Source organism: Callithrix jacchus, chromosome 3 (assembly GCF_049354715.1).
Source record: "Callithrix jacchus isolate 240 chromosome 3, calJac240_pri, whole genome shotgun sequence".
Taxonomy (NCBI): domain Eukaryota; kingdom Metazoa; phylum Chordata; class Mammalia; order Primates; family Cebidae; genus Callithrix; species Callithrix jacchus.
The window spans coordinates 15,652,586-15,668,419 of record NC_133504.1 but is presented as its reverse complement, the minus strand read 5'-3'; the positions used below and the strand labels follow the sequence as shown (position 1 = coordinate 15,668,419).

Below are 15,834 nucleotides of genomic sequence, written 5' to 3'. Positions count from 1 at the left end.
CTAACAAATGAAGTCAACATTTAAAAATGAACTACAGTGCTTTCTTCTTTATTACCTTGCATTGGTCTCATCCACTCAACAAATCACATTCATGTATTTCAAGATTTACATGACACATCAGGGTTTTGCACTTACTTAACTTCTCCATCCTGATCTAGCACATGAATGGTTGCAGTACTCTATATTTCATTCTAATTCACACCTTCTGGGTTACTTGTAGAAGTTCTTTCTGGCCAGGCTTGGTGGCTCACGCCTGTAAACCCAACACTTTGGGATGCTGAGGCAGGTGGATCACAAGGTCAGGAGCTCAAGACTAGCCTGGGAAATATGGTGAAACTCCATCTCTACTAAAAATACAAAACTTAGCTGGGCATGGTGGTGCACACATATGGTCCCAGCTACTCAGGAGGCTGAGGCAGGAGAATCACTTGAACCCGGAGGTGGAGGTGCAGTGAGCCTAGATTGCTACACTGCACTCCAGCCTGGGCAACAGAGCAAGACTCTGTCTCAAAACAAAAGGAAGATTTTCTATCCTCTCAATCCAAGATCAAGAGCCCCTTTTACTCACTAATTTGTTAATACGGTTACACATCCTTTAAAGAAAGGAATACATTTTGAGAAATTTATCATTAAGCGATTCAGTCCTTGTACAAACATCATAGCATATACTTACACAAACCTAGATGTATAGGCTACTACAAACCTACGCTACATGGGATAGCCTATTGCTTTTAGGCCATAAATCTACATAGCATGTTACTATACCAAATACCGTAGGTAACTGTAACATGATGGCAAACATTTGTGTCTCTGAACATATCTAATCACAGAAAAGGTACAGTAAAACCATGGTATTGTAATCTCACAGGACCACCCTCTGATATGTGGTTCTGCACTGATGAACACATTAGGGGTGCATTACTGTAATTAAAATTTCCTGTGTGCCCACAATGTGTACTGTACTGGGCCTTAGGTCTAGTCAACAACACTTCTTTTTTGTTGTTGTTCATAATTTTTATTTTTAATTAATTAATTTATTTATCTATTTATTTTTTGAGATGGGGTTTCAGCATGTTGGCCAGGCTAGTCTTGAACTTCTGACCTCCAGTGATCTGCCCGCCTTGGCCTCCAAAAGTGGTGGGATTAGAGGTGTGAGCCACCAGGCCCAGCCTTAGCAACAATTCTTTATCACAGACTTTAACCACCTCCTCTCTGTGAAAACACTGTAAGCTCTATGCATGCTCATCAATATGCTTGGCATGCATGAGTTCATGTACACATTTCCCACGTATTCTGACTATACTAAGGGCCCCCCAGGGGCAGGGATTCTGTTTCGTTCCTTGGTGAATCCTTACAGCTCTGCATGACCTATCAATCCTTGTAACAGATCCTTAAAATAAATAAAATGGAGCCAGAGATTTTATTTTTTCAATTGAAAACAAAATTCAAATAAAGTCAAATTATATAAAAATAAAAGCATTGGCCAGGCATGGTGCTCAGGCCTGTAATCCGTGCACTTTGGGAGGCCAAGGCGGGTGGATCACCTAAGGTCAGGTGTTTGAGACCAGCCTGACCAACATGGTGAAACTTCGTCTCTACTAAAAATACAAAAATTAGCCTGGTGTGGTGGTACGTGCCTGCAATCTCAGCTACTTGGGAGGCTGAGGCAGGAAAAGTGCTTGAACCTGGGAGGTGGAAGTGACAGTGAGCCAACATTGGGCCACTCCAGCCTGGGCAAAAGAGCAAAACACTGTTTCCAAAAAAAAAAAAGACAAAGCCATTAGCTTAGTAGAATATGCATTTTTTCAGCAAATATTACTGCAGAGAAAACTTCCATTTTGTGACTATTAACAATATAATATAACTTTAATATCAGGGATACTATAAATGTCTGAGAAACATACTTCTTTTTTTTTTTTTTTTTTTTTTGAGATGGAGTCTTGCTCTATCCACCAGGCTGGAGTGCAGTGGCACCATCTCAGCTCACTGCAACCTCTACCTCCCAAGTTTAAGCACTTCTCCTGCCTCTCAGCCTTCTGAGTAGCTGGGATTACAGGTGCCCACCACCACGCCCAGTTAATTTTTTTTTTTTTAGTAGAGATGGGGTTTCACCATGTTGGCCAGGTTGGTCTGGAACTCCAGACCTTAGGTGATCCCCCCGCCTTGGCTTCCCAAAGTGCTGGGATTACAGGTGTTAGCCACTGTGCCCCAGCCTGAGAAATGCACCTTTGACCAGTGTTCTCAATATAATAATGCTGGCCTTACTAATACTTCAGGGAACATTGAACTTTAATATCCTTAAAAGACTTAGTTTCCGCATAAAGCAATCTTAAAATATAAACTATAGTAGTAGTTAATCTCAAAATGAGAAATAGAGATAAAGAAATGGAGTTTCAAAATGTTGTGAAGCAATATCTTTTGTAAAATGTTATTGATTGAAAGGCAAACTCCTAAAAAAAATAGCTCTTGAGTTTTGTTCGAAAAATAATTTTTAAAATAAATATATTTACATAAAGATTTTTCCCAGTACAGTAGGCATACAGTTTCTGGTTGAAAAATAAAGGCATTCATTAACCAATCAATATTTAAAAGCCCATTAGTAATCTGTGGTTATTATTTCATCGTTAGTGGTCTATTTAAATAATAACTATTACACGTGTGAAAATATTTGGCATACTGAAAGGGTATCTGAGCTCAAATTAGCCAATTTAAAAACCATGTTTTCCTTTGTGAAGTGTCACCTGAAAGTGTAATATTGAGGCTAATCACACTGAAAACAGTTAATGTGAGTGAATGTATCCAGATTGTGTTCTTGGGAGTCATCAAGTCTAAGAAACTGAGGATTGAGGATGAACATTTGCTATACTTGACATTAATTCACGGCTTATTGCAAAATTGGATTGAAAAACCTATACTTCGAGATGCATTCATTTAAACGACGCTGCATTTGTAAGTAGAAATTAGAAATTCATAAGTTATAGAGATATTTCCCTAAAATTTTTCAGAGGGCATCGCATTCTGTGATTAAATTTTATATTAACAAAGTTACAAACGAAGATTTTAAGAATACTTTGCAAAAACAAAATAGAGGTCTGTAGACTATTAACCTGCTATAGACAGGGTATTTATTATAAAATAGATTTTTTATGTAATTATTTTAATATAGCTTCTCTGTTTAGGAACGCATGGGTCAGATAATGTGCCATTTCATGTGTTTAGTTTTTCTTTTTCAGTAAAAGTACTTTAGACACCCTCGATGTGATGTGATGAGAAAGATACATCTCTGTAACCTTCCTCCTCATAACTCAAAACCCCAATCCAATGAGGAAAACATCAGACAAATTACAACTGAAGTTCATTTACAAAATGTATTACTTAGCTAATACTCTTTAAAACTGTCAAGGCCCGTGAAAACAAGGAAAGCATGAGCAAATGTTATAGTTCTTAGTAGTCTAAGAAGAGACATTTAAATGTAATATTGTATCCTGAATGGAATACTGATACAGAAAAATAACATTTTGTAAAAAGTAAGGAAATCAGAAAGAGGCATGGACTTTTATTTAACAATAGTGTATCATTATTGGTTCATTAATTGAAACAAATATACCATATTAACTATGGTGTCAATCATAGGGTAAACTAGGTTTGGTATATATAGAAACTGTACTGTCTTTACCTTTCCATAAATCTAAAATTATTCCAAAATAAAATGTTTACTTAAAAAATACTTCAGAATTATAAAAATGTAAGCAGTCGTAAATTATACAAAATTATATCCTAGGACATTCTGTTATGAGAATATACAAAAGTGTTTTTTTTAAAGTATTGGTCAATGAGTATATACAATGACAGAATCATCTAAAAAATCAAAAACAAACAGATATAAACAAAATAAAATGTTCAACATTTTGAGAAGCTATTTTATTTTAACTGAATTTCAGTCACAACTTACGGTGATCCACATGATGCAAACTTTGTATCAATTTTCCATTTCTGGCCGCTGTAAGCCTCTTTTGTGTTTAAAAATCTAAACTAGATGCTTTACACAGAGTTTTCCATTTTATCAATGCCATCTTATGAGACTAGCAAAACATTTCTGTCAACTTTTACATCGGACATCAGAACAAATAAGAACTTCGTTTCTTCATATTTCTTTCTTTCTGTAATTTATACACCAGCGTAGTTAATATCTCAACAGTTACACTGAGACTGGTCCACTTCCTAGTAGTTAGAGCTCAGTCCTGAAGCAATATGTGAGATCTATGTCAGATACTTGCAGCAAATAAAATCCTGATCCTTTTTCCTCATGCAATGCTTTTTGAAACATTATTTTAAAATATCACTCCTATGTTTGAAGAAGTCTGCATCCTCCTGCACCCCACCCCCAACTGTTCCCTACTAAGAAACCAGTTAAAGTCTATTGTTAAAATCTGAGAAAAAATGATGTTGCCTTCCCCATGTTGGATTTGGAGTTTCCTAGAAAGAGGCAAGGCTTCATTCTAGAAATTCTGTTTCCGCTGTTTGGGTTCAAATGTTGTGTGTGTGTGTGTGTGTGTGTGTGTGTGTGTGTGTATGTGTGTGTCTGCGTGTTTTATTTTTAAAAGGATTAAATTTTAGGGAAAGTCTAGAATGCAGAGTTTCTTTACAATACTTAAAAATTTATCTAAGGCCTTCTTACAGCTAGTTATCAAAAGTCTGTTAGTCACAGAAAAGCATTTTAGACTACCAAGTTCTTTCACATCCTGCAGGGTATTCTTGTATTTGTAAAAAGAGGCAATTCATGATTGTCAATAAAAGCAAAGGTGAAAATAAGGACATCTCTGTAATGAAAAGCTTTCCAATGACCAATGAATGATCTTACTAAGAAGCAAAACAGAAAATGACTGTCAAGTTACAAAAGTCCCTGTGAACAGATAACTGTCCTATTAAATTAACCCAAATAAACCACAAAATGGAAGGGAAGACCTAATCATCAGGTTAGTGGCATGGGCTCTGTGCTAGATGCTTGAATTCAAATCTGACTTCACTGCCCACCGTGGCACCAGGCAAGTCAATCATCTTCTCCAGCGGCAGCTTCTTTATCTCTGAAATAAGGACAATTCTAGTATCTACATGACATAGTTTATTGAAGGATTCAATGTCTTTAACGTCCTACAACTTATTATTAGTACCAAAATTTGACTTTAAGCTATGAAATGGAGCTGTGAGTTATAACACACAGAATCGATTTCAAGATAATACAGAGTATGTCTTAAAAATAGTCTAATATACTCTGGTGAAATCTACCAACACATGATGCTAATAAGACAGGTATCTTAAACTACACAAATAGAAAAAAGGTTGAATATCCTTTATCTGAAATGTTTAGGACCAGAAGTGTTTTGAATTCCAGATTTTTTCAGATTGTGTCAGAGTTGCATTAGAGTTACTCGTTGAACATCCAAATCCACATACCCCAACTCTGCAATGTGCCAATAAACACTTCCTTTGAACATCATGTTGGTGCTCAAAAAGGTTTACATTTTGGAGCATTTCGGATTCAGGATTTTCAGATTAGGATATTCAACCTTTTATGTGTATCTCTGAAACAGGGTAACAATAGCGATTAGTCAATTTTGTTGCTTTAAAAAATATATATGAGAGTCGCTCATATATAATATCAACTATATATGAGAGTCGCTCGTGGTGACCTTCCAGCATTTTGGAAGGTTGAGAAGGGTGGATTATGAAGGCAAGAGTTTGAGACCAGCCTGACCAACATGGTGAAACACCATCTCTACTAAAAATACAAAATGGAACTGGGTGTTGGTGGTGTGTGCCTGTAATCCCAGCTACTCAGGAGGCTGAGGCAGGAGAATCACTTAAACCCAGGAGGTAAAGGTTACAGTGAGCTGAGATCACGCCACTGTACTCCAACCTGGGCGACTCTGTCTTAAAAAAAAATTTCATATGGAAGCATGTTGCTGTTATAATAAGATTGTTATGAGTTGAATTGTGTCCTCACAAAAGTCACATGATAAAATTCTACCACTAGCATCTCAGAGATTGACTTTACTTGATCTTTAAGGAGTTGAGAAAGAAAAATTAGGTCATTAGGGTGGACTCCATTTCAATATGACTGCTGCCCTCATAAAAAGGGGGGAATTGGGACACAGCCTTTAAGGCAGGGAAAACACCATATGAATGTGAAGGCAGTGATGGGTGGTACTTCTATAAACCACTGGATGTCACAAATTACCAGAAGGTAAAGAAGAAACATGGAACAGGGTGTTCTTCACAGCCCTCAGGAAAAAAACTCCACCCTCGTAACACCTTGGTCTGAAACTTCCGGCTTCCTGAACCCTGAAACAATGAATATCTGTTGTTTGAGCCATCCACTTTATAGTACCCTGTTGTGGGAGAACTAGCAAACGAGTAAAAACACTTCCAAACATTATTGTTTTAACTCTCAGAGCAGGTAAACTTATGGAAACTAAATGTATTAAACATTCCATAGAATTTAGTGCATTTGGGAAATCTATTACTTTAAAAGCATTGCATTTAAAAATCGAAAAGTCAGAAGAAGTATAGATAAATTCTGAGATCCATGATGACGTCATAGAAGCAGCTGGCAATTTATAGAAATAGGAAAATTGGGGATTGGTGCAAAAATCACCCCAATATTTCAAAATGTGACACACTGAATGTCTTCTAAGTTCCAATAGAATAAATATGTTTTGGCTTCAATTTTAATAATAAAATATGGTTAAAGAAAATATTTCTACATTAAACTTAATTAGTTCATGTTTAATGTATTCAGTAACATGTATTTGAATGTACTCAATTTGGTGCCATTTAATATTTGAGGTAAATACATTTTGTTACTTAAAATATTTTAAGAACTTCGTGTAATGTTTTAATAAAGTAGTTAATAATCATTTTCACTCCCAAATTTTAATATTGTGGTTTTATGTTTTATGTGCCTCAAATTCTAGATTTTGAATGATAGATAGCATTAAAATGTTGTAACCAACTTGAATTGGACGATATTGCATGAGAGGAAATGCAAAATACAGATCAAATTATGCTTTCTCAGGTATTCATTAAGTAAAGGGAATATTGATTATGTCTCCATTTAGTGATACAATGCTGCTTCAATTTTTTTTTTTTTTTTTTTTTTTTTTTTTTTTTTTTTGAGAACAAGTCTTGCTCTGTCACCCAAGCTAGAGAGCTGTGATGTGATCTCGGCTCACTGCAACCTCTGCCTCCCAGGTTCAAGCAATTCTCCTGCCTCAGCGGGGACTACAGGCGCGTGTCACTATGCCCGGTTAATGTTCGTAATTTTAGTAGAGACGGGGTTTCACTATGTTGGCCAACCTACTCTCGAACTCCTGACCTCCTCGACCTCCCAAAGTGCTGGGATTACAGGTCTGAGCCACGGCGCCTGCCCTGCTACTTCAAAATTAATTGTATTTTTGCTGATGTAGTTTCAATTAGTGACCGTTTTCCTCTTTAGCAGCAGAGAGAAACAGGGATAGAATAACAAGCTTCTGTTAGTCTTAGCTAAGGAAGACTTTTTATAATTTACTTGTTGCAAAAAAGAAAATTCCACCCTTTAGTTTATTCAATATTCCAAGTAGAGTTGAACTGAGATACCTTCAAAAGCCAGACACACTCAAAGCTATGGAACACAGGGAAAACAGGTTAACAGGTTCACTTTGAACATAATAAGGTGGACCATAAGATACAATCTGCCTATAAATGAAAAAAAAAAAAAAAAGCAGCAGCAGTACAATGGAAATAAGTAGCAGGAGAGGGTGGAAGATAAATATTTCTTTTCCCCTGGATTCCATGGAGCTACGAGTCCTGCGTGATATGCAGGCTGGGGTAGGGGTGTGGGGGTGGTTGGCAGAGGGGAAGCGGGGGCAGGGATCTGCAACACTGGCTGCAGCCACCACTCTTTACTTCTCAGCCTTGGAGCTAGTCCCCTTCGTGAAGGCAGTGCTGGGACACACGGTATGGTTCCCAGCCTCACCCGCTGCGCTGCTGCCTCTGCAGAACGCAGGGGAATGCAGCTCCTACTCCCGCCTCTGCTCTGCTCATTCCGAGGTGTGAGGGAGGTGTTACAGGGGTGGGAGGGGCATCTTGCTGGGCTGACACCTTGCTGCGTTGCCTCTGGAGGAGCCCATGCAGCTGCTGCCAGCCTTCTGGTCTGTTGGGTGGGAGTGGTGACACAATTGTTGCCATTATAGAAAAAAAAAAAAAACAACAACAACAACAACAAAAAACGTGGCTCGTGTTTTGCTTCAAAACTTCCTATTTGAAATACTGTAAGATGTTTGAATGGCAGGCAGACAACCAACTGTATCTCTCTCTCTATATATATATAGATATGCAGTTTCTTCTTTGTTTTTTCTTTTTACTATGAAGTAAATTTTCAAATTCTGAATGAAATAACACAATTGACTGCACTTTTCCTGGCAGAGGCTTATCACCTTACGGTAAGATGTGCTTTCAGACCCCCTTATCTCTATTTTTTCACTAGGGCTTTAGCATCACAGACTCGTTGAACTGGAATAAACTTCAGAAATGATCCTCATTTCGTAAATGAGGAAACTGTGATCCATAAAAGGTAAGTGACTCGCCAAGGCACACCAGTGGCATTACAAAGTTCCTGTTCCATAGTAAGAAAAAATCCATTACTATATAACTCAATTTACTATACTCCATTGGTAGGAGAGATACAAATCTTAAAATCAGAACTTGCCTTTTTGCTAGAGAAGTTGCTTAGGCATCCCTGAACATTGGACCCCGCATTATTCATATTTTAATTTTTCATTAATCCAAGATCTCTGTGTAACTAACTTTCTCCGGATCTGTAATACGATGTTACTGATTCAAATAATTTCAATAATAAGGCACAGTTTAAAGCCTCTTAGTCACATTATTGGGATTCTAGTTCTACTCCTACTCATATATTTTACCTCTTTGGGTATTATGATAAGTTTTGTCCCAAACCAAAAATAGGTGATTCTTATAAGAAATAATTCCAGAGACCACTACAAATATCCACAACTCAAGTAAACTATCTCATCAGATTGTTGTTACTGTTGACACTGAGATACATAATAAAATGTGTCAGAAACAGGTTAAAATTAAAAAGATTTGCTGGTTGCAGGTATTTTTTAATGTTACTGTGACATTGAAGTAATTTATATTATTCCTTATTAGTATTCTATTACTTAACATGTAATGTAAGTAATATTGAGTAATAAGAAATACTCACCTTTTTAATATGAATTATATGTTATAATTAGACACTGTTACATAACATTAGAAATAAGTAAAATATGTCCGTCAAGAATGGAAGCTTCAACATGTCATTATAGAAAATTATTTTGCATAAAAGGGCAAAAGTACTTTCAACCATATTACTTTTTATTTTTACCACTCTTAGGCATTAATAGATACGCATTGTCTGTATTGCAAAACTCTAGAGTAAGACTATAAATTTAATTTGCCATTAAATATTATATCAATTAAAATTTAAGGCTGAAATTAATAGAATTATTCAGATAATAGAAAACAGAAATTACATGATATAGGTATCCTCAAATTTACAGTAAAATACAGAGATATTGTGTAACAGGAGAGAGGCACATATATTGCTGATAAATTGAAGATGAATTTTTCTGGGATTCTCATGAGAACCACAAAGCCCTTTGAAAAAAAATTCATAAATCAATCTACAGTTTTGCTACCTCTAGAAACAAAACTAGATATGCTACATAGAATCTGAAGATTTGAAACTGATGTTTCACAAGGAATAATCCTACTTTCAAAAACAATGTTATCGAGATTTAAGATAGCCATCACAGAAGGAAATGTTACTGTGTTAAAAAAATACTTTAATTCTTGGAAGATGAATGCAAACACCTGTGTGCTATTTAAATAAATGGACATTAAATACTGAATATAGAGAACCAACATACCCAAGCGCTCACACATCTGCCGCAAGTGGTGATTTTGAAATCCCCATAGAGATCTTTGATGGCACCAGTTGTGAAGAAACCTTCCACCATCAGCAAAATGCCATACACAAAGAATGCAGCTGCAATGCCGTAGATCACATACTTAAAGATGTCGATCCTGAGAGAAAAGACAAAGTGATTTATTGCAATAACTTTTTATTGCTGCTATGCAGAAATTGATTCTCACATACTCATGATCCTTTTGGAATGAAAGTTATAGAATATTTATATGCATAATGGAGGCTGGATTTCAAAAACATGTTTGCTTCATATATCTAATGTTAATATATAAATTTTGTGCTGCCACTTCCAGTATTTGTTGACAAGAGAGTTAGGGTTTTCATGCTTGTAAGTTTCCTCCTCTTCTTTTCTTGCCTCCCCTCCTCCTTAGTTCTCACCAAAGTAAGCTGGAGTTTGCTCTCTTTTTTTTTCTTTTTGGAGACAGAGTCTTGCTCTGTTGCCCAAGCTGGAATGCAGTGGTGCAATCTCGTCTCACTGCAACCTCTGCTTCCTGGGTTCAAGTGGTTCTTCTGCCTCAGCCACCAAATAGCTGGGATTACAGGCATGTGCCACCATGCCTGTGTCTTTTTAGTAGAGACAGGGTTCACCATGTTGGCCAGGCTGGTTTGAACTCATAAGCTCAGACAATCCACCACCTCGGCTTCCCAAGGGGCTAGGATTTCATTCGTGAGCCACTGCACCTGGCCTATTCATTTATTAAGCAGTATAATCATCATAAACTTCCTCTAATTAGGACAAAAGACCAAATGTAAAGATTTGCGTATGTAACACTGTTTTTTAAAACTTAAAGGGGAAGAAACCTTTATAATTAATGATGTAGCTGTTTTACACAAAATGATATAAATCCCATATTTTGTCATTACAGATAGTCAATTATAGTTGTAATCTATTTTGTACTTATCATAAACATTATATGTATTCTTAATGATAATGTGAATAATAAAAAAATATGGTTTTACAGATAAACATTGTAAATGAAGCCTTTTAGGCAGAATCACTAATGGATATTCTGTGGAATTGGGTCTGAGCCAAGATATGGCATACTTTTGTAGTCACAAGGGAAGGTTCTTTTCATTTTCTTACATTTACATTTTCTTAAAATTGATTGCCCAGTTGAAAAAAAAGCCCATGTGGCTAAAATAAAACATTTATCTAGAAAATGTAGAAATGTGCACACACAGAACTGATACATGAATAACAGATGGATATATGGATAGATACATAGATTTTCTTCTTTTCCCATAGCTCTGTAACTACAGAATGAAATTCAAGAAGATAAAGAACAATTAATTTATTTACAAATTAAGATTATTTGCATTTCCATGTTTTGAAAATATTCATTTCATATATATGCTCCAAATAATATCTTTTAAATCAGTAGGAATATTTATAGTCTTAGGTGTAGCCTAGAGTCAAACACTCCATTGGGGTTTATTTATTATATGTATATCTGCATGATCAGTGAACATTTTACAATCATTGTAATCAGAGTAGAAGAAATAGCCAGTTAAAGGCAGATGTGGTAATAACACGAATTGAATGCTATACAATAGTTACTTAACCTAAAAGGTAGGTTATATTTAATACTGGGAATGTATTAACTACGTACATTTCTTCGGATAGAGACCATGACTTTCTAATTAAAAGTTAATACAGCACCAATATATGAGTACCTGTTGATGCTAAAGATTTTATTGAGACTGCTGGGTGAATTCAGTGAGTATGAAATAAATTTACATTTTCAATCAACCCACCAATCTTCCTTTGAACTTCTAACTTCCTTCATAAATCAGATTTATGAAGGTATGATTTCCATAAAATGTATGATTTCCATTTATTTATTTATTTATCTATCTATCTATTTATTTATTTATTTTTCAAGACACTATCTCCCTGTCACTCAGGCTGGAGTGCAGTGACATGAGCATGGTTCAGTGTAGCCTCAACCTCCAAGACTCAAGTGATCCTCTGGTCCCAGCCTCCCAAATAGCTGGGACTAGAGGTGTACACCACCATCCCTACTAATTTCTTCATTTTTTTTGTAGATTGAGACCATGCTGCCCAGGCTGGTCTCAAGGGATCTGAACTTCTGGGCTTAAAGAGATTTGATATGGTTTGACTGTGACCCCACCCAAATCTCATCTTGAATTGTAGTTCCCATAATCCCCATGTGTCATAGGAGAGACCCAGTGGGGAGGTAGTTGAATCATGGGGGCGTTTATCTCCATGCTGTTCTTGTGATAGTGAGTTCTCATGAGATCTGATGGTTTTATAAGGTGCTTTCCTGCCGCTTCGCTCTGCACCTCTTTCTCCTGGCTATGTGAAGAACATGTTTGCTTCCCCTTCCACTATGATTGTAAGTTTCCTGAGGCCTCCCCAGTTCTGAACTGTAAGCCAATGACACCTCTTTCTTTTATAAGTTACTCAGTCTCAGATGTATCATTTATAGCAGATGAGAACTAACTAATATGGGATCTGCCAGTCTTGGTCTCCCAAAGTGCGAGAATTTCTGAGCCACTACAGCCAGCTTTCCTTTAATTTTTGACATCTCTACTAGAATGTAAATTTCATAAAGGCAGGGGTTTTTAGCATTTATATCAACTACTGTATCTTCAACTAGAATGATATCTGACAGTGCTGGATAAAAGTCTTTGAATTGGGTGGGGGCAGTGGCTCAGGCCTGTAGTCCAACCACTTCTAGAGGCTGAGATGAGAGGATCACTTGAATCATGTGTTCAAAACCAGCCCAGTCAACATAGCGAGACCCCATCTCTACAAAAATTAAACAACTAGACAGTCTTGCTGGCTGAAGGCTGTAGTCCTAGCTACATATAAGGCTCAAATTGGAGAATGGCTTGTGTTTAGGAGGTCAATGATGCAGTGAGCTATAATCACCCCACTGCACTCCAGCCTCAGAGACAAAGTGAGATCTTATCTGAATTTAAAAATATATAAAAGAAAGAAATTATTAAGTTAATATACATTTAATGAGTAATCACAAGAGAGCTACTGAATGAGAAAAGTGTCTAACAAAAGTCTCAATTTTTTTTTTTTTACATTGCATTTTAGGTTTTGGGGTATATGAGAAGAACATGCAAGATTGTTGCATAGGTACACACATGGCAGTGTGATGTGTTGCCTTCCTCCCCATGCTATCTCCCCCAACTCCCCACCCCCCACTGTCGCTCCCCTATTTCCCCCCAACAGACCCCTCCCTGTGCCATGTGTTCTTATTATTTAACACCCATCTATGAGTGAGAACATGCAGTGTTTGATTTTCTGTTCTTGTGTCAGTTTGCTGAGAATGATGGTTTACAGGTTCATCCACGTCCCTACAAAAAACACAAACTCATCGTTTTTGATGGCTGCATAGTATTCCATGGAGTATATGCACCACATTTTCTTTGTCTAGTCTATCATCGATGGGCATTTGGGTTGGTTCCAGGTCTTTGCTACTGTAAACAGTGCTGTAATGAACATTCATGTGCATGTGTCCTTATAGTAGAATGAGTTATAATCCTTTGGATATATACCCAGTAATGGGATTGCTGGGTCAAATGGAATTTCTATTTCCAGGACCTTGAGGAACTGCCACACTGTCTTCCACAATGGTTGAACTAATTTACACTCAAACAGTGTAAAAGTGTTCCCATTTTAAACTAACTTACACGTTTACCAACAGTGTAAAAGTGTTCCTGTTTCTCTACATCCTCTCCAGCATCTGTTGTCTCCAGATTTTTTAATGATCGCCATTCTAACTGGCGTGAGGTGGTATCTCAATGTAGTTTTGATTTGCATCTCTCTAATGACCAGTGATGATGAGCATTTTTTCATATGTTTGTTGGCCTCATGTATGTCTTCTTTTGTAAAGTGTCTATTCATGTCCTTTGCCCACTTTTGAACTGGATTGTTTGTCTATTTCTTGTAAATCTGTTTTAGTTCTTTGTAGATTCTGGATATCAGCCCTTTAGCCAGATGGGTAGATCGCAAAAATTTTTCCCATTCTGTTGGTGGCTAATTCACTGTAATGACGTTTCTTTTGCTATGCAGAAGCTGTGGAGTCTGATTAGGTCCCATTTGTCTATTTTGGCTTTTGTTGCTGATGCTTTTGGTGTTTCGGTCATAAAGTCCTTGCCTATGCCTATGTCCTTAATGGTTTTCCCTAGGTTTTCTTCTAGGGTTTTTATGGTGTTAGGTCTTATGTTTAAGTCTTTAATCCATCTGGAGTTAATTTTAGTGTAACGTGTCAGGAAGTTTCCACTTTCTGCACTTGGCTAGCCAGTTTTCCCAACACCATTTATTAAGCAGGGACTACTTTCCCCATTGCTTGTTTTTGTCAGGTTTGTCAAAGATTGGATGGTTATAGATGTGTGGTGTTGCCTCCGATGCCTCTGTTCTGTTCCATTGGTTTATATCTCTGTTTTAGTACCAGTACCATGCTGCTTTTATTACTGTAGCCTTGTAGTATAGTTTGAAGTCCAGTAGTGTGATGCCTCCCACTTTGTCTTTTTGTTTTTGTTTTTGCTTAGAATTGACTTGGCTATGCAGGCTCTCTTTTGGTTCCATATGAAGTTAAGGTATTTTTTTCCAGTTCTGTGAAGAAGGTCATTGGTAGCTTGATGTGGATAGTGTTGAATCTGTAAATTACTTTGGGTAGTATAGCCATTTTCATGATATTGATTCTTCTTAACCGTGAGCATGGAATGTTTCTCCATCTGTTTGTGTCCTCTCTTATTTCATTGAGCAGTGGTTTGTAGTTCTCCTTGAAGAGGTCCTTTACATCCTTTGTTACTTGTATTCCCAGGTATTTTATTATCTTTGTAGCAATTCTGAATGGCAGTTTGTTCTTAATGTGGCTCTCTTTAAGTCTGTTATTGGTGTATAGAAATGCTTGTGATTTTTGCACATTGATTTTGTATCCTGAGACTTTGTTGAAGCTGCTTATCAGTTTAAGGAGATTTTGGGCTGAGACAATGAGGTCTTCTAGATATACAATCATGTCATCTGCAGATAGAGACAATTTGACTTCCTCCTTTCCCATTTGAATATACTTTATTTCTTTTTCTTGCCTGATTGCTCTGGTTAGAACTTCCAACACTATATTGAATAGAAGTGGTGAGAGAGGGCATCATTGTTGAGTGCCACATTTCAAAGGGAATGCTTCCAGTTTTTGCCTGTTCAGTATGATATTGGCTGTTGGTTTGTCATAAACAGCTTTTATTATTTTGAGCTATGTTTCAACAATTCCCAGTTTATTGAGGGTTTTCAGCATAAGGGGCTGTTGAATTTTGTCAAAGGCCTTCTCTGCATCAATTGATGTAATCATGTGGTTTTTGTCTTTGGGTCTGTTTATGTGGTGAATTACGTTTATTGACTTGTGCGTGTTGAACCAGTCTTGCATCCCTGGGATGAAGCCTACTTGATCATGGTGGATAAGCTTTTTGATGTGCTGTTGCAATCAGTTTGCCAGGATTTGATTGAAGATTTTTGCATCTATGTTCATCATGGATATTGGCATGAAGTTTTCTTTTCTTTTCTCTTTTTTTGAGACAGAGTTTTGCTCTTGCTACCCAGGCTGGAGTGCAATGGCGTGATCTTGGCTCACTGCAACCTCCACCTCCTGGGTTCAAGCAATTCTCCTGCCTTAGCCTCCTGAGTATCTGGGACTACAGGCATGCGCCACCATCCCCAGCTAATTTTTGTATTTTTAGTAAAGACTGGGTTTCACCATATTGACCAGGATGGTCTTGATCTTTTGACCTCGGGATCCACCCACCTCGGCCTCCAAAAGTGCTGGGATTAT

General features: G+C 37.1%; 1 protein-coding gene across 3 annotated transcripts in view; it reads right to left on the bottom strand.

Annotated features, from left to right (window-relative positions):
• Positions 1–15,834, bottom strand: part of GPM6A (glycoprotein M6A) — a 379,853-nt gene that overhangs the window by 33,371 nt on the left and 330,648 nt on the right. For all 3 annotated transcript variants that reach the window (XM_002745202.6, XM_054252777.2, XM_003732397.5), the window contains exon 3: positions 9,972–10,128. In XM_002745202.6, coding sequence (XP_002745248.4) covers positions 9,972–10,128 — 157 coding nt within the window. The remainder of the gene's footprint in view (positions 1–9,971; positions 10,129–15,834) is intronic.